This window comes from Schistocerca nitens, chromosome 2, assembly GCF_023898315.1.
Source record: "Schistocerca nitens isolate TAMUIC-IGC-003100 chromosome 2, iqSchNite1.1, whole genome shotgun sequence".
In the NCBI taxonomy this organism is placed as follows: domain Eukaryota; kingdom Metazoa; phylum Arthropoda; class Insecta; order Orthoptera; family Acrididae; genus Schistocerca; species Schistocerca nitens.
In genome coordinates, this window is record NC_064615.1 from 1184896337 (window position 1) to 1184916887 (window position 20551).

Here is a 20551-nt window from a genome sequence, read left to right on the forward strand (position 1 = left end):
ACAGTGCTCTCCATTGAAATTCTCTTCTTTCCTAGCAGCCATAGTAACTTTCATTTCAATCCTCTCCTCTTTCATTATCCCTTCCACTTCTTCTAATACCAAACATAGCTTCAAAAATGCTAAACTAATCAATATTATTGTAAAGGATGAGCCAGATGATAGGGAAATTTTAATTTATTTTATCAGCTTCCAGAGGTACCTTCATTTTTCATTACGGCCAAGCCACAGCTGGCAGTGTTCAAATGGTTCAAATGGCTCTGAGCACTATGGGACTTAACATCTATGGTCATCAGTCCCCTAGAACTTAGAACTACTTAAACCTAACTAACCTAAGGACAGCACACAACACCCAGCCATCACGAGGCAGAGAAAATCCCTAACCCCACCGGGAATCGAACCCGGGAACCCGGGCGTGGGAAGCGAGAACGCTACCGCACGACCACGAGATGCGGGCGCTGGCAGTGTTGCTGCCTGAAAATTCTTTCATCCCACGGTCTAGTAACAGGAAGTCAGCACTGACGAAGGGCACCTTGACCATGCGCCTCCCTCATGTGCTGACGAGGGTACGCTATGCAGAGCAGGTGATGCTCTGGAAAGTTCCATTGCCGCCCCCGCGGGTTTCTTGGTCCTGACCAATCAGGATGGAGGAAGCTGCGTGGTGCATAGAAGATGGCCACCTGTCGCTGGGCTCGCTCTCCTGGATGCGCGCCCTGTAGCAGTGAACAGCTCCCCCGCTTCTCCGAGTGCTGTGGCACCAGGGACTTAGTTTTCGCAGCCGGCATGCTGCTCGGACTGGCCCGACTGGCTGACTCCAACTTTTGTCAGCTTCATGAACTATGTTTCGCCAAACTCTACACTCTGGCTCACCCTCACCTCCCTAGTCCTGGCTATGTGACCCCTTTTTAACATGCTTTCGCCAATAAATGGCCTTTGTCTAAATATTATCCTGTTCATCCCATAAAGCCCATCGCCTTCCCATCCACCCATACTGTACATTATTATAATATCTCCATTATTATTATAATTATCATTGTTATTGTGTTTGTTATGTAATAACTAATTAATATCATTCTTATATTCCTCAATTATTTTATCATCAACATCATCATTATTGACAATTATTATTTTTATTAATAATGACAAATTATTATTATTATTATTATTGTAACTACTATGTAATATTTTTCATATGTGTTGTTCCTGGTCAGATGTAAGGGAGGGCCTTAAGGCCCTAATCTGGTCTAGTTAAATAAGAAATAAATAAATAAGTGGAACTACACTTTTGAACGGCTGTATGGTGACACTTGTTTGGTTAATGTGTAGACCTAATTCCTGGAAAATATTTGCACATAACAGAGCTACAAAAATTCTCAGGAACACATTGCCATCTTAGTGAAGATACTGTCCAACTAGAGATGATATGGTGGGCCACCTGTCAAGGCTAAAAATGTGCAAGCTTTACCTATAATATGGGCATGGGCTGCATTGGCTTTCGAAACTGTCCTGCCACTGGACAAATGAATATTACAACAAATGGCAACAGCTCAGCATTACTGCATCAAGGCTGTACAAGGAAAATATCTTTTCTATTTGATTGAGACTTCGTAGGAAAATGCACCATTATCCAATGGATTTAAAATAAAGAATCTCTATCCTCTTTTTGCATGAAGGCCTGTTGCATCAAGGAAGTCACCTGCATTATGGTAAATTAACAATTGAGGAACAACATCCAGTACAAAAACCATAATAACAGGAGGCTTTAATCCATCATGCTCACATCCATTTAAATCACCTTGGGGTTAGAACTGTGCTTTTGGAACTTTGTTCCTCCTTCTGGATACTACACACCTAATGTGCCATAAAGTAGGTTATATACTGCTGCTTCCCACTTAAAATAGTACACAGCATTGCTAGTCAAGAAATACAAGCTCCGCTGTCTGCCTGCTGGGTAACACACTTCCAAATCATTGTTATAGATGTTGCAGGGCTGTTGAACATCAAAGCAGGACTACCAAATGCTATGTTCTACTGTTAAACTGTGCCATTTACCTAGAGCTAGTCCACAATGCAACAATGGATCAATTTTTGTTGCCACTACAAATATTTATTGGCAGATGCAGTGTAACAACACCTTCTACAGTGACAAGGCCCAAACATTTCATGCAGCCAACAAAGAGATAATGGGACTGAGAATGGGAATCTATGCCAAGAATATCCACCAATATCTCACACTATTAAGCACAACATGGATGTTTATAGCTGCAAGTGTGGCTTGGGTATGGTAAGAGAGAGTGGTCAGTTGAACAACAAGATGTAAGCAAAATGTACTCAGATGCTCTAGCAAGGATGAGGAAGATCTTTGCTTGAGAATATTGAAGCTGCCCTCAACTCTAGGCCAAGATTTCAAAACGAAGGCAAACATTTACTAGAATGAACTTTTACTAAGTTACAGTTAGTTACAAATGAAAGTAGTAACTTAACTTGCTTCATTCATTCACCATGTCTCCTTCATACACTATTCTTCATGCTGTCTAGGCCACCACAAACAACCCTTTTTTCCCATAACCCAGGTATGCTATGTCAGTCAGTATCCCGTGGTCTAGAGGGTAGCATCTTTGATCAATAATCAAAATGTCCTTGGTTCCAGGCTTGAATCCCACCATTGCTTAAGTTTTGAATAAAAATCATCAGCAGTGGCGGCCAAAGACTTCTGGCATAAGAAGTCGATCTCTTTCAGCTAACAGCCATGTCAAAGAGGATGGAGGAGCAGACAGAGGCTCGGGGCAATTTCTTATCCATGGGGTGGGAAACTGCCCCTAAAGGCAGAAGACCCAGCAATAATCAATGGCATGAGGATGCAGAATGCAATGGAAACCACTTCTCTAAAAACACATCATGTGTACCCACAGCACATGCACCTTATAACTGAAAAAAAGTGTCATAATGATCTCTCCATTGGCAAAATGTTCCAGAATAGTTCTCCATTCAGGTCTCCATGAGGATACTGTCAAGCTGGAGGTGACCAAGACAAAAAGATTCTATGAAGTAAGGCATGGAACATCAGAAAACTGAATGTGGTAGGGAAGCTGCAAAATCAGAAAAGGGAAATGCTAAGGCTCAATCTAGATATAGTAGGTGTCAGCGAAGTGAAATGAAAGAAGACATGGATTTTAGGTCAGATGAGTATAGAGTAATATCAACAGTAGCAGAAAATGGTATAACAGGAGTAAGATTCATTATGAATAGGAGGATAGGATAGAGAGTTAGTTATTGTGAACAGTTCAGTGACAGAGTTGATCTCATCAGAATTGATAGAAAATCAACACTGACAATAGTAGTTCAGGTATACATGCTGATGACATAAGCCAAACATGTAGAGACAGAGAAAGTATATGAGAAAAATAATGGGTAATTCAGTACCTAAAAGAAGATGCAAATCTAACAGTCGTGGGGGTTGGAACACAGTTGTATGGGAAGTGGTAGAAGAAAGGGTTACAGGAGAATAATGGCTTGATACTAGGAGCGAAAGAAGAGGGAGTCTAACTGAGCTCTGCAATAAATTTCAGCTAGTAGTAGCAAATACTCTGTTCAAGAATCACAATAGAGGAGGTAACCTTGGAAAAGGCCAGGAGGTATGGGAAGATTTCAGTTTGATTACATCATGGTCACACAGAGATTCCAAAATGAGATACTGGATTGTAACAGTATAATAGATCATTTAAAAAAAATATCTTTATGGAATAAATATGCTGAGTAGAGGCAAAGAATTCATTTCAAAACATGTGACAGGCATAACAAATAGTATCTCAGAAAATCAGAAAATTTTTGTTTCTAAAACAAAAGACAGAAACTTTAATAATAATAATTATTATTATTATTGTCCTGTTCTGTCTGTTAAGAGTTTGGAGAAAGTGTTAGTGTAATCTAGCAGACACTGTACAGTCACCAAAAATATTGTTTTATTTAAAATGACAGCATACCAACTCTATTTGCTTCTGCCACAAGGAATTTGTATTTGTATATTAATATTTCTCAGCAATCAGCCAAGGTAACTGATGTAGCATTATGGCACTTAGCTAACATTTTATCAGCGGTCTCGTATTGTAATATGTAGCCATTCAGACCAGCAACCTGTATCTTCTAAGTATTTAAGTCTGATGTTTCCTTGTCCAGCAACGATAGAAATTCTAATTTGTGACACTTCAACTAAAATCTGTAATAAGTATAATTATGTCATTTTAAGCATAAGTCAACTGTTAACATGTACCCAGGAGCAGGTATAGACTCAGATCACAATGTAGTAGTGACGAAGAGTAGGCTGAAGTAATGAAGAGATATGGTTGAAGTCTTATGACACTATAGACATGTGATAAGTACTAGGTCAGAAGGCAGTTCAACAATGTAGGAAAAGACAGATTGCTACTTACTGTAAAGAAGATGTGTCAAGTTGCAGACAGGCACAATTAAAACACACTAACACACTCACATATAGCTTTTGACTACAGCCTTCATCAGTAGACACACACACACACACACACACACACACACACACACACACACACACACATGACTGCCAACTCTAGCATTTCAGGACAGAAATGTTCAAAAGGCAGTTCAATTTAAGAGGAGTGGACATTTCTAAAAAGGGCAATCACACAAGCTGGAAAGAAAAACATAGGTGCACAGAAGGTAACTGCAAAGAAACCATGGGTAACAGAAGAAATACTTCAGTTGATCAATGAATGAAAGAATACAGAAGTACAAGTCACTTAGGAATACAATAAATAGGAACTGCATGGAAACTAAGGTGAAATGACTGCTTGAAAAATGTGAAGAAACTGGAAAATAAATGATTGTCAGAAGGACTGACTCAGAGTATGGAAAAGTCGATACAACCTTCGATGAAATTAAAAGCAAGGATGGTAACATTAAGGAGGGCAACGGGAATTCCAGTTACTTGCAGAGGAGAGAGTGGATAGGTAGATACGCACAATTAAAACACACTAACACACTCACATATAGCTTTTGGCTACAGCCTTGTGTGATGACATGACAGAAGAAGAAACAGGAGTTGATATAGAAGAGATAATAGGGCACCCAATGTTAAAATCAGAATTTAAAAGAGCTTTGGAAGACTTAAGGTTGAATAAGGCAGAAGGGATAGACACTGTTCTGTCAGAATTCCTAAAAATCATTGGTGGAAGTGGTGTCTGGCAATATACCATCTGACTTTCAGAAAAATATCATCCACACAATTCCCAAGATTGCAAGAGCTGACAAGTGCAAGAATCATCGCACAATCAGTATAAAACTTCATGCCCTCTCTAAAAAGAATAGCATACATAAAATGGAAAAGAAAATTGAGGATCTGTTAAATGATTATCAGTTTGGCTTTAAGACAGGTAAAACACCAGAGAGGCAATTCTGACATTGTGGTTCATAATGGAAGTAAGACTAAAGGAAAATCAAGACATGTTCATACAATTTGTCAACCTGGAAAACTGTTTGACAGTGTCCAATGGTGCAAGATGTGAGGAATTATGAGAAAAACAGGAGTAAGCTATGGGGAAAGACAGGTAATACACAGTATGTACAAGAGCCAAGAGGGAACAATAGGAATGGAAGAGCAAGAATGAAGTGCTCAGATTAAAAAGTGTGTGAAACTGGGACGTAGTCTTTCACCCCTTCTGTTCGACCTTTACATTGAAGAAGCAACAATGGAAATAACAGAAAGGTTCAATGAAAAATAATTACAGGATTTGTTGGATGAAATGAACAGTCTAATGAGTACAGAACATGGACTGAAAGTAAACTGAAGAAAGACAAAAGTAATGAGAAGTAGCAGAAATGAGAACAGCAAGAAACTTCACATAAGGACTGATGGTCACAAAGTAGATGCAGTTTAGGAATTCTACTACCTAGGCAGAAAAATAATGACTGATGGAGCAAAGAGGACATCAAAAGCAAACCAGCAGTGGCAAAAAGGGCATTCCTCATCAAGAGAATTCTACTAGTATCAAACATAGGCCTTAATTTGGGGAATAAATTCCTGAGAATGTATGTTTGGAGCACACCATTGAATGGTAGTGAAACATGGACTGTGAGAAAACCAAAAAAAAAGAGAACAGACGCATCTGAGATGTGGTGCTACAATAGAATGTTGACAAAGTGGACTGACAAGGTAAGGAATGAGGAGATTCTCTGGAGAAACAATCAGGAAAGGAATAGATGGGAAACTCTGACAACAAGATAGGACAGGATGGTAGGACATCTCTTAAGACATCATGGAATAACTTCCATGGTACCAGAGGTAGCTGCAGAGGGCAAAAACTATGGAGGAAGGCAGACATTGGAATACATCCAGGAAAGGGTCAATTTTTCCACACAATCTGAAATTGTGGAAATGTAGATATTGGAAGAGGTAGAGTTCATCCTTATCTCCAGGATGCCCCTCTTTTTTATTTAAGATCTGACAGATTTCCACAAGCATTTGATGTTCTGTATGTGGACAGATGGATCAACCCAATGACACAAATTCCATAGAATGATTCACAATGAAATCATTTTTTATTTAAGGTGTTGTACAGCTTAAAGCCATACATTATCACTTTCGTGCCTGGCAATATGAAGTGCTTTATCATAGAGACTAAAGTTTTTTCCCCCCTCGAATAAACTCTAACTATAAAGCACTTGTGGGATTCTCTTTTGATTTTGTCAAATACCCAAACAAACTTCATTTTTCAACAGTCATCCTCTGGTATTTCTCAGTAGCTATACGCGTTCTTCTATTTCAACAACCTCGTTTTGCCCACCAATTGGAACACCCTCGTTTGTCACTGTGAAGTAACAGACTTCTTGGCAGCAACTGTGGCAGTCACCTTATGGCGTTAGTAGACAATTGTGATTCAGAAACATTTGCTTGTAGTGTATAATCTCTTAAACTGAAATAATGCTCTTCTCGATAAGTAACTTGCAACTGTCAAACCGTGTGTTTGTTCTTATATATGTTCTTTTGTGACACAGGGCACAGTACAATTGCAAAGGAAAATCAGCATCTGCATCTTTCTTGTGAAGTTTAATGGAGTTGAGTCGAAGACACTCTACACAATTCCTATCATCCTCATTTAGAAGCCATCTGAAGTGCCAACAAAATTTCCAATTACTTTCCACATTACATAACTGAGGAATCTGATTTTGCTTTCAGCACTCAAAACTGCAATGTTTTCACTCATTGCTCCCCTGTAATGCACTAAACACTGACCATAAATTACGTCACCAGAGTCGTGTGGTCAACACCGACTCACACATTCGATATATATCATTAGAGACCTGAACGTTAGATAGACAAACATTCTTGGAAATTACCCGTGCTCTTACCACGCCTAACACCCAAACACAGGTCATTCTTCTGCAAGTACTAGTTCTCCAGTGACACATATGGAAGCTAAGGCAAGAGTGCTGATGTTGAAAGAAGGTAGACATGGAGTCCCACAAACAGAAGCCCTTGTCACTGCTGGTGAAAGACACCCAACCAGGCCTCGCCTGCTGACAGACCAGGGTGGGTAGAGGGTGGCAGATTGCTAATGGTGCTTCTGCACTCATAATTAAAGGTGATAATTAACTTCTGTGTATATAAAGTTGTATGTTGACTGATTTTAAATGATCATTTCATGATACTTCCACAGCTGTTACTCAATTCTGGAATTCTTGAATGATAATATTGTTTTTTGTGTGGAAGCAGCAAAGGGACTGAAAATAAACTTTTTAATACTGATTCAGTTTTTGTGTAACATGCAATATTAAATTACTCTTAGACAATAAATCAATGATTTTCACAAGACACTTACGTTCTATTGTGTAGTTAACAGATGGACATGCTTGCATCACACTTTGGAATTGCTGTTTGTTTACTATCAGCTTCACTATTTCTTCACATATTTTCCTTTTAAAAGCACATCCACCTATTGTTGTTAGACCTGTTGCGGAAAAGTCACAAAGTAAGCCATGTTGTATTAAGAATGTATGGCACTGTAAATATGTTCTAGTAAATAATCTGAGCACAAACAAAAAACAGCAGGCAGACATCTGGGTGTATAAGTTCAAATGAACTATGCAATACTGGATAACATTCTGTGAATTCAACCATTGCCTGGTCCCACTCTGAACAACATTCTAGGAGAAAATCATTTGGTGCAAATTGTAAATGAACATTTGTTGGAACAAAAATTTATGCTTGTGTGAAATGTTTAAAAGTAGTTTGCTCATTAATAACATAATTGGGTCACAGTCTGACACATCATACGACTGCATTGTTAATACTGTTTCTCAATACAGGTTCGAAATACTGCAATGTATGAACCAGATTAACTTATAATATGCATCATAATGCAGTTGATGCCTGTCATGCTGCAAATCATAGCTGAAATCTGCAATTACTCAATTTTTAGGGTTCTGTGCCAGTATCGGTCAAAACAGAATGCTTATAGGATGCTTTGTTGCCAGTCTGTGTGTCCGACTGTTAAAAACCTTTTCCTCAGGAAGAGGTATACACATCAAGTTGAAATTTACTTCACTTACTGAGACCTATGCTCAATTGCTGGTGTAAACAATTTAAGCTTCTAAGTCAATATAGCCAAAACGTATGGCCATTTAGGCGATGTATTTAGATACTTGCAAAAGTCACTCATCAAACGAAACCTACAGGGCACTTCCTGTTGGTCTAGAATCATGAAATTTGGCAAGAAGCAAGGTTTCACAGAACAACCGAAGGGAACAACTCCAAACAAATTGTTATTATATCACACAAAAAATAATTTTTTCTCGTTACTTATCAGACTGTCTGTCTGTCTGTCTGTTAATACTCCTTTTTCTCAGGAATGGGTACACATATCAAGTTGAAATTTGTGTCATGTATCAAGGTCTATAGGCTCTTGGTGGTGTAATAAATGAAAGCTTCTAAGTCATGCAACCAAAAGCTATGGCAATTTAAGAAACGTATTTTGATACTCACAAACTCACTCATCAAAACCTATAGGATACTGCCTGTTGGCCTAGAATAATGAAATTTGGCAAGAAACAAGAGCTGCCAAAATGAATGCATTCTAGAGAAAATGAGTGTTCCTGTAGGCCCAGAAATTCTCTTTTTTTATGACCAGTAAGCTCAGTGCTACACCCATTTCACCAAGAAGACCAGTCAAGCAATACAAAAATATGAAAGCAAGTACTGTGCCTCATTTACATCACAAGGTGAAATATCAGAGTGTGTGTCAGTCAAACAAGGGAAAAATAATCAGTTTTAAGCAGATAGGTTTGTCAAACAATAACATTTCAACTGTGTTTCCAAGACAATGGACATATACAGGGACATGCAAGAAATTAACAGGAGATAACCACTATTTTATCCACATGAACATGGCATTTTTATCCACATCATTGTCTTCAGTGTAGAGCACTGTAAAAGAGTTTTATGTATTTTTATGGTACATCTGCTAGCATATATAAAAAGTATTTTTGGGAAAAGGGAGGGAGGATGTTTGGAGGGGGGGGGGGGGGGGGGGCGGCATTACAATATAAAACCTATTACTATAGATTAACATGCAGCATCTCAAACCATTTGAGTGCTGGAAGTGAGGCATATGTAATATCTCAGGCAACTGCAAGATACTTCAACTGAGCACTTTCTATGACCAGATCTTCTGCAGTCTGTCCATGAGTTTCACAGTCAGAGGCAGGACAGTTGCAGAGACTTCATCTTTATGCAGTAATGCATTGGATCTGTCTTAGTACATCCTTAGTCAGCAGAGCACAGCCCACCTTGCAATTAGGCTCAATTAGTTTAACAGAATGATCTGTGGTATGTAATAATTCTCATTTTCACTTCTGGTTGTCAAATTTTATTTTATTTTTATTTACTGTAATTTTGAACATTACTCTTCTTCAGACAGAAATTTCAAATTCAAATATGCAAAAAGGCTTAAAAATAGCACTAGTCCAAATATCAAGAAAGAACTAATGGGGTCCAAGTCACAAAATACAAGAATATTCAGAATGTTGTTGGTGTCGTTGTGGTCTTCAGTCCAGAGACTGGTTTGATGCATCTCTCCATGCTACTCTATCCTGTGCAAGCTTCTTCATCTCCCAGTACCTACCGCAACATACGTCCTTCTGGATCTGCTTAGTGTATTCATCTCTTGGTCTCCCTCTATGAATTTTACCCTCCATGCTGCCCTCCAATACTAAATTGGTGATCCCTTGATGCCTCAGAATATGTCTTACCAACTGATCCCTTCTTCTAGTCATGTTGTGCCACAAACTCCTCTTCTCCCCAATTCTATTCAATACCTCCTCATTAGTTATGTGATCTACCCATCTAATCTTCAGCATTCTTCTGTAGCACCACATTTCAAAAGCTTCTATTCTCTTCTTGTCCAAACTATTTATCGTCCATGTTTCACTTCCATACATGGCTACACTCAATACAAATACTTTCAGAAACGACTTCCTGACACTTAAATCTATACTCGATGTTAACAAATTTCTCTTCTTCAAAAAGGCTTTTCTTGCCATTGCCAGTCTGCATTTTATATCCTCTCTACTTTGACCATCATCAGTTATTTTGCTCCCCAAATAGCAAAACTCCTTTACTACTTTAAGTGTCTCATTTCCTAATCTAATTCCCTCAGCATCACCCGACTTAAGTCGACTACATTCCATTATCCTCATTTTACTTTTGTTGATGTTCATCTTATATACCCCTTTCAAGACACTGTCCATTCCATTCAACGGCTCTTCCAAGTCCTTTGCTGTCTCTGACAGAATTACAATGTCATCAGCGAACCTCAAGTTTTTATTTCTTCTCCATGGATTTTAATTCCTACTCTGAATTTTTCTTTTGTTTCCTTTACTGCTTGCTCTATATACAGATTGAATAACATCGGGGAAGGCTACAACCCTGTCTCACTCCCTTCCCAACCACCTCTTCCCTTTCATGCCCCTCGACTCTTATAACTGCCATCTGGTTTCTGTACAAATTGTAAATAGCCTTTCGCTCCCTGTATTTTACCCCTGACACCAGGTTTTAAATTGTAAGACATTTCCAGGGGCAGATGTGGACTCTGCCCACAATCTATTTGTTATGAACTGTAGATTAAAACTGAGGAAACTGCAAAAAGGTGGGAATTTAAGGAGCTGGGACCTGAATAAATTGAAGGAACCAGAGGTCATAGAGAGTTCCAGGGAGAGCATTAGGGAACAATGGACAAGAATGGGGGAAAGAAATACAGTATAAGAAGAATGGGTAGCTTTGAGAGATGAAATAGTGAAAGCAGCAAAGGATCAAGTAGGTAAAAAGATGAGGGCTAATAGAAATCCTTGGGTAACAGAATAGATATTGAATTTAATTGATGAAAGGAGAAAATAAATAATTGCAGTAAATGAAGCAGGCAAAAAGGAATACAAATGTCTCAAAAATGAGATCGACAGGAAGTGCAAAATGGCTAAGCAGGGATGGCTAGAGGGCAAAGGTAAGGATGTAGAGGCATATGTCACTGGAGAAAATCTGTAAACAAATACACTTGGAAAACAGTTACATACAACAAAAAGAACAAACTCGAAAATACTGGTATCTCATCAAAGCAGGTTGACAAAAATGAATTTCTCGTTATTGGCGAGTCCATACTGAAAAATGTGGTAGTTCCGAACTGTGATATCGATGTTCGCCCTGTCATTCAACCTCAACAACCCACAAAACATTTTAAAAATATCAAAAAGTATGATTCTAACTCCAGAAATAATAGTGGTCCTAAGGCAAATTTCAAAGCTGTTATAATACATGTAGGGACAAATTCATTACGAAGCAACATCCAGGAGGAAATAATATATGAAACACGAAACATAATTTGCTGTCCCAAAACTGTTTATACAGGCTCAAGACTGGTAATCAGTGGAATTTTACAAAGAAGATCGGTGAGTAATAGTCACATAATCAATTTAAACAGTGGCATTAGGGAACAGTGCGATGAACTTGGTGCAATTTTTGTTGACCCATACAAAGTCCTGAGTGACAAATGTCTGGGTAGGGATGGTGTTTATTTAAATAGACTTGGTTCAATGACATTTAGTAAAATGCTCATTCATATTTGTAAAATAATTAAAAATAAGGGAAACTGATTCTGTCTGTAGGTGGTGGCAAAACAAAAATATCTTCTCTAAATAAAAATCGTGAAAGTAATCAAAATGTAGAAGCTTCTCAAGGAGTTTTGGAACCTCACCAGGACACAGAACAGGACATGACACAGAATGTGACTAAAAAACTTTCTCATATTAACAAAACACTAACTGTGATGCAAGTGAATTTATGTAGCATTAGGAATACATTGTTGGAACTGGAGCATTTCTGCATTGATAAGAAAGTAGATGTTGTTTGTGTATCAGAGCACTGTAATGAGGTAGAATGCTTTATTCCTCAGGGATATGTTGCTGCAGATGTAGTGTGTCGGGAAGTGAAAAACAATTGGGGGGGGGGGGGGGGAACAACATTTTTGTTAAAGAGGGGACAATATTCATAAAAATTGATATTAGCCCATACTGTTCCGAAATGGATGGGGTATTCACCTGTGTAAATCTTGTGGATCATAACCTAATTATTGTAAGTCTCTACAGATCACCAAGTGGTGACACGTGTGTTTTCTTTGAGAAATTTGAATTAATAATGGAAAAGTTGTTAAAATCTAAATCAAAAATTGCTATCTGTGGGGACTTCAATATAGAAATGGGAAATGATTGTGAGCAAGACACAAAGTATTTTTTCAACCTCCTCAGAAAGTTCGATCTATATTTTAGCAATAGAAATGCCACACGTGATGGAGCATGTATAGATAACACCACTGTTAACTTTCATAGGGATTTGTACACTGCCAGTATTGTAGATGAGGGATTTGCAGACCATGATCCAATACTCCTCACACTCAACCAAAACAAAACTGAAGTACTCCCCTCCAACACAGGTGCCATTGCTAAGGAAACGGTAATGTGGATTAGAGGGCAGAAGGAAGAAGTAGTAAACTAGTTCATTCAGTAACTCGGAGATATTTAGTGGGACTGTATGTATAACTGTCAAGTGGGAATAAATAAAACTGAAACTGCTTTTGAAAACTTCATTAAAATTTGTTTAGATTTGTGGTATTCTCTTATAAAAATCAGTCATAAAAGCCAACCTATAAAGAAAAACATTAAGTGGTACACAGGTGAACTTACCACTATGAGGGAAAATATGTCATCATTGTACCACATGTATAAAAATTCTCTTAAATATGGAATGGAGCAGAAAGATGAATTGTACAAAGCATATCTTGAATGTAAGAGAACCTACAGAACTAAGCTTAGAATGGCAAAAAGAACAGCATACAAAAGATACATTGAATAAGCTTCTAATAAGTGCAAAGCTGCATGGAATGTTGTTGCACAAGAGCATTGCAGGAATGATGAACATAGCATAGCTCTTGACCCGGATAAAGTTAATCGTTTTTTCATGGACTCTGTAAGTGATATTAGGAACAAAATTGAAGCAACAAACATTAATGGAAGTGATCTACTTAAGCAACAACAACCTGCAAACAATACCTTTAAATGGAGGACAATTGCACCCACTGAGATTACAAAGGTAGTGGCAAAGTTCTCAAACTGAGTTGTCCAATTACATAATTAAAAAAACGGTGCATATAATTAGTGAACCATTGGCCTTTCTGTTTAATAGGTGTCTAGAGTTTGGAGTCTACCCTACAACTCTAAAAATATCAAAAGTTATCCCAGTGTATAAAAAAGGGGACAAACATGATCTCAAAAATTACCGACCAGTTTCAATTGTTCCCATTTTCTCGAAAATATTTGAATCTCTTATTTATAACCAACTAAACTACTACTTTGAGTTGCATAACTTACTCTCTAATAGTCAATTTGGCTTCCGCAAGGGAAGAAATACCACCACAGCTGTTCTTTCAATTGTGAATAAAGTAATAACAGCCTTCGAGAATAAAAATAAAGCCTCACTTCGTTTATGTGATTTAAGTAAGGCATTTAACTGCATTTCTCACAATATCTAACTCGCCAAACTCAAATTCTATGGTGTACAAGACTCTGCATTGGCAGTAATTGGATCATACCTAAACAATAGGAAGCAGTTTGCCTCTGTCAGAAACAAAGACTCACAATTGCTAGAAGTTAAGACAGGAGTCCCACAATGTTCTGTCCTTGGGACCTTCTTTTTTATAATTGCCCAGTACTGTTATTTGTTATGCTGATGACACAACTTTGCCTGCTCAGCATGAGAACATATCAGTTCTGCAAGATATGATGCGAGATGGCCTGGAAGCAGCACTAAATTGGTTCTCATAAAATACACTGCTTTGCAATCCTGATAAAAACCAACAGATTATACTAGGATTGTCAAAAGAGGTAGAGGTGAAAGCAGTTAAAATTCTAGGAATTCATGTAGACTCTAAGTTAATGTGGGAAACAAACATCAACCATACCTGCACAAAATTGTCTTGAGTTACGTATTTAATGTCGAAACTGACAAGCCTGGTGACAAAAGAATATTTAAGAGTTATTTATTTTGGACTTTTTGAGTCACATATAGAGTATGGACTGCTGACATGGCGAGACTCTCTTCACATCACTGAAGTTCTAAAAATTCAGAAGAAAGTGATACGGGCAATGAGCAATTCTGGTAGATCAGAGCACTTCCAGCCACTGTTCATTCAGCTGAAAATATTAACAGTTATTAATCTTTATATATACACCTCACCATTGTATGCAAAAAACAATATAGCAGATTTTGAAATGAGGAAAAACATACACCACCATAATACCAGAGGCAAAACAAAATTAGACATACCTAGGCACAGGCTTACAAGAACAGGTAATTCCCATCTAATCAATAGTCTAAAAATATTTAATAAATTTCCGTATTCTTCCCGGTCGGCTCACATAAGTAGTTTTAGGAGCAAGCTACTAAACTGGTTACTAATCAATCCTTTTTAAAATATAACAGAATTTATGAATATAAAATCTACTGACATTAATTTTTAAGGATTTCATTATGTGATGTCACTGAATGTATTTATCTCATGTTATGGTGTATGTTATCATCTATGGAAGAGGATGTAGATGAAGATGAAATGGGAGATACGATACTGCGTGAAGTGTTTGACAGAGCACTGAAAGACCTGAGTCGAAACAAGGCCCCGGGAGTAGAAAACATTCCATCAGAACTACTGATGGCCTTGGGAGAGCCAGTCGTGACAAAACTCTACCATCTGGTGGCAGGGGTAAAATACAGGGAGCAAAAGGCTATTTACAATTTGTACAGAAACCAGATGGCAGTTATAAGAGTCGAGGGGCATGACAGGGAAGCAGTGGTTGGGAAGGGAGTGAGACAGGATTGTAGCCTCTCCCCGATGTTATTCAAACTGTATATTGAGCAAGCAGTAAAGGAAACAAAAGAAAAATTTGGAGTAGGAATTAAAATCCATGGAGGTGAAATAAAAACTTTGAGGTTCGCCAATGACACTCTAATTCTCTCAGAGACAGCAAAGGACTTGGAAGAGCAGTTGAACGGAATGGACAGTGTCTTGAAAGGAGGATATACGATGGACATCAACAAAGGCTAAATGAGGATAATGGAATGTGGTCGAATTAAGTTGGGTGATACTGAGGGAATTAGATTAGGAAATGAGACACTAAAAGTAGTAAAGGAGTTTTGCTATCTGGGGAGCAAAATAACTGATGACGGTCGAAGTAGGGAAGATATAAAATGTAGACTGGGAAAGGCAAGGATAGCGTTTCTGAAGAAGAGAAATTTGTTAACATCGAGTATAGATTTAAGTGTCAGGAAGCCGTTTCTGAAAGTATTTGTATGGAGTGTAGCCATGTACGGAAGTGAAACATGGACAATAAATAGTTTGGACAAGAAGAGAATAGGAGCTTTTGAAATGTGGTGCTACAGAAGAATGCTGAAGATTAGATGGGTAAATCACATAACTAATGATGAAGTATTGAAAAGAATTGGAGATAAGACGAGTATGTGGCACAACTTGACAAAAAGAAGGGACTGGTTAGTAGGGCATGTTCTGAGGCATCAAGGGATCACAAATTTAGCATTGGAGGGCAGTGTGGAGGGTAAAAATCGTAGAGGGAGACCAAGAGATGAATACACTAAGCAGATTCAGAAGGATGTAGGTTGCAGTAAGTACTGGGAGATGAAGAAGCTTGCACAGGATAGGGTAGCATGGAGAGCTGCATCAAACCAGTCTCAGGACTGAAGACCACAACAACAACATCATCTATGGGCACTATTTGCAATGCTTATTTAGCTTTAAGGTTCTATTCAAGGAAAATGTTATATGATATCCATGTAAATTGCCTATTTCACCTCAGATGGTCAATGGTCAATAAAGAATCTTAATCTGAATCTGAGGACAATATAATGGAAATGGAGGAGGAGTTAGATGAAGATGAAATGGGAGATATGATACAGCGTGAAGAGTTTGATAGAGCACTGAAAGACCTAAGTCGAAACAAGGCACCGGGAGTAGACAACATTCCATTAGAACTACTTACAGCCTTGGGAGAGCCAGTCCAAGCAAAACTGTACCATCTGGTGAGCAAGATGTATGAGACAGGCGAAATTCCCTCAGACTTCAAGAAGAATATAATAATTCCAATCCCAAAGAAAGCAGGTGTTGACAGATGTGAAAATTACCAAACTATCAGTTTAATAAGCCACAGCTGCAAAAAGCTAATGCCAATTCTTTGCAGACAAATGGAAAAACTGGTAGAAGCCGACCTCGGGGAAGATCAGTTTGGACTCCGTAGAAATGTTGGAACACGTGAGGCAATACTGACGCTACGACTTATCTTAGAAGAAAGATTAAGGAAAGGCAAACCTAAATTTCTAGCATTTGTAGACTTAGAGAAAGCTTTTGACAATTTTGACTGGAATACTCTCTTTCAAATTCTGAAGGTGGCTGGGGTAAAATACATGGAGCAAAAGGCTATTTACAATTTGTACAGAAACTAGATGGCAGTTATAAGAGTCGAGGGGCATGAAAGGGAAGCAGTGGTTGGATTGTAGCCTATCCCTGATGTTATTCGATCTGTATATTGAGCAAGCAGTAAAGGAAACAAAAGAAAAATTCAGAGTAGGAATTAAAACCCATGGAGAAGAAATAAAAACTTTGAGGTTCGCCAATGACATTGTAATTCTATCAGACACAGCAAAGGACTTGGAAGAGCAGTTGAACGGAATGGACAGTGTCTTGAAAGGAGGATATAAGATGAACATTGACAAAAGCAAAACGAAGATAATGGAATTTAGTTGAATTAAAATGGGTGACGCTGAGGGAATTAGATTAGGAAATGAGATGCTTAAAGTAATAAATGTGTTCTGCTATTTGGTGAGGAAAATAACTGATGATGGTCAAAGTAGAGAGGATATAAAATGTAGACTGGTAATGGCAAGGAAAACGTTTCTGAAGAAGAGAAATTTGTTAACATCGAGTATAGATTTAAGTGTCAGGAAGTCGTTTCTGAAATTATTTGTATGGAATGTAGCCATGTATGGAAGTGAAACATGGACAATAAATAGTTTGGACAAGAAGAGAATAGAAGCTTTCGAAATGTGGTGCTACAGAAGAATGCTGAAGATTAGATGGGTAAATCACATAACTAATGATGAAGTATTGAAAAGAATTGGAGATAAGACGAGTATGTGGCACAACTTGACAAAAAGAAGGGACTGGTTAGTAGGACATGTTCTGAGGCATCAAGGGATCACAAATTTAGCATTGGAGGGCAGTGTGGAGGGTAAAAATCGTAGAGGGAGACCAAGAGATGAATACACTAAGCAGATTCAGAAGGATGTAGGTTGCAGTAAGTACTGGGAGATGAAGAAGCTTGCACAGGATAGGGTAGCATGGAGAGCTGCATCAAACCAATCTCTGGAGTGAATACCACAACAACAACAATATATTATTGTCAAAATTAATAATAATTCTACATTAGTGGTACATGTGAAATACAGAAGTGAAATCCTACAGACAAGGACTGAGATCAGGGAAGCGTATAAGAACAACGGAAAGTATAATCTGGAAGCATCCAAACTTCAGTTATTTTTAGTTACATTACTGTTGCCATTACAATTTTAATGTGACTTTAAATGCATTTATAATGTGGTAGACAACAAACAGTAAACTGAGGCATAAGAAGAAAACCTCCAATTTACAGACAAAGTAAGAGTAGGCAGAATGCAAGAAGTCAAACCTCAATTCACAAACAGGGTGGTCAGTCTCATAAATGTAAAACTGACCAATAATGAAATGGATAAACCTTTTATAAATAAAAGTAGCTGATACCATAATTAATTCTGAAGCTGGTATAGGTGAACATTCTCGGCTGTTTCACTGAAAGATGTTTATTTGAATTTGTATATGATGTACTATATTTCAGGCTAAAATGTATAAAAAATAATAATTTGTTACAATCAATATGTACAGTTAAAATTATTATTCTTTTAGAAATATTTTAAGCTATGAAATATCTGGTATACTTAAAATTCATATTATTAATTGCACAATCTAATGCCAATTATTAAATTTATTTCTGGTCTCATTTGTACAATAATGATAAAAATTATTAGAAATTCTTCTTTTGTCCAGAAAGTTTGTAGACTCTTTTGCTATGTAAACTCTTTGGAATATTGTGAGTACTGCAGAATGTAAGGAGTGGTGGGCATGCCTCTGATGGAAACAGACATACCTATAATTATGACAATAACAATGTGCATTCATATTCTGAAGTTGAAATTGTAAAGTCAGTGTGATATAGATGAATGGGATAAAATAAAAGAAAGTCATAGCAACAGAAAGAATTCCGTCAATTATTCAGTTCAACAGGAACCCAAAAATCAAAGTTTCAGCTGCAAGAACATACTCCTAGATGTGAGAACTGCAGCCAACAACAAGAGAAAACGTAGATAAATAAAAAGCTTTTTGTTTGAATATCAGAAGCCTCTTGAAGTTTTGCAACTTTTAGAGACAGATAAATTTAATGGTGCTGTGTGGGACAGTAAGCTTACAAGTGTGAGCATCAGCTGTGATATGTTGACTAATAACAAAGTTTTGTCTATTGCAGAAGAAGGAAAAAATTTGTGTCAATTGCTGTTTATATAAAATTCCAATCACTCAAAGAAAGAAGACCTGAGGACTGCCCAACAAAGTCGTATCGGTGTTGAGATACTGTACTATCAACAATGATGGACCAGATGAAATGAAAAGGACTTTACAACTAATATGTGGGACCAGAATGAGATTTTCACTCTGCAGCAGAGTGTGCGCTGATATGAAACTTGCTGGCAGATCAAAACTGTGTGCCCGACCGAGACTCAAACTCGGGACCTTTGCCTTTCGCGGGCAAGTGCTCTACCAACTGGGCTACCGAAGCACAACTCACACCCGGTACTCACAGCTTTACTTCTGCCAGTACCTCATCTCCCACGTTCCAAACTTTACAGAAGCTCTCCTGCGAACCTTGCAGAACTAGCACTCCTGAAAGGAAGGATATTGCAGAGACATGGCGCAGCCACAGCCTGAGGGATGTTTCCAGAATGAGATTTTCATTCTGCAGCGGAGTGTGCGCTGATATGAAACTTCCTGGCAGATCAAAACTGTGTGCTCGACCGAGACTCGAACTCGGGACCTTTGCCTTTTGCGGGCAAGTGCTCTACCAACTGAGCTACCGAAACACGAAGGGTTCGCAGGAGAGCTTCTGTAAAGTTTGGAAGGTAGGAGATGAGGTACTGGCAGAAGTAAAGCTGTGAGTACTGGGCGTGAGTCGTGCTTCGGTAGCTCAGCTGGTAGAGCACTTGCCCGCGAAAGGCAAAGATCCCGAGTTTGAGTCTCGGTCGGGCACACAGTTTTGATCTGCCAGGAAGTTTCATATCAGCGCACACTCTGCTGCAGAGTGAAAATCTCATTCTGGAAACATCCCCCAGGCTGTGGCTACGCCATGTCTCCGCAATATCCTTTCTTTCAGGAGTGCTAGTTCTGCAAGGTTTGCAGGAGAGCTTCTGTAAAGTTTGGAACATAGGAGACAAGGTACTGGCAGAAGTAAAGCTGTGAGTACCGGGCGTGAGTCGTGCTTCGGTAGCTCAGCTGGTAGAGCACTTGCCCGCAAAAGGCAAAGGTCCCGAGTTCGAGTCTCGGTCGGGCACACAGTTTTGATCTGCCAGGAAGTTCAATAAGTGGGACATCAATAAAAAAAAAAGTAAGTACAAACTATTTGTGAGATTAATTCCTTTTGGTGGACTCACATGATTGCTAGGAAAATAAAAAGGTATGAGGGTAAGAGTGATGAAATGAAAGCCGTTGGACCCAGCCAAGACATGTTTGAACCAAGTGAAAGTGTAGTTAGCAAAGAAACAGTGAAAACCAATTTTCTGCAGTTGATTTTAGCAAAATTAGAGGAAATGAAGATGGATAACAATAATAAATTTAGT

The 20551-nt window shown here is 38.3% G+C and overlaps 1 protein-coding gene and 1 non-coding gene across 2 annotated transcripts in view; both read right to left on the minus strand.

Moving 5' to 3' along the window:
* Positions 1-20551, minus strand: part of LOC126237515 (F-box/WD repeat-containing protein 10-like) — a 679603-nt gene that overhangs the window by 557383 nt on the left and 101669 nt on the right. The window contains exon 3 of the mRNA XM_049947683.1: positions 7848-7976. Coding sequence (XP_049803640.1) covers positions 7848-7976 — 129 coding nt within the window. The remainder of the gene's footprint in view (positions 1-7847; positions 7977-20551) is intronic.
* Trnal-caa (transfer RNA leucine (anticodon CAA)) lies at positions 19724-19798 on the minus strand. The gene has a single exon. It is a non-coding gene; the product is annotated as a tRNA-Leu (tRNA).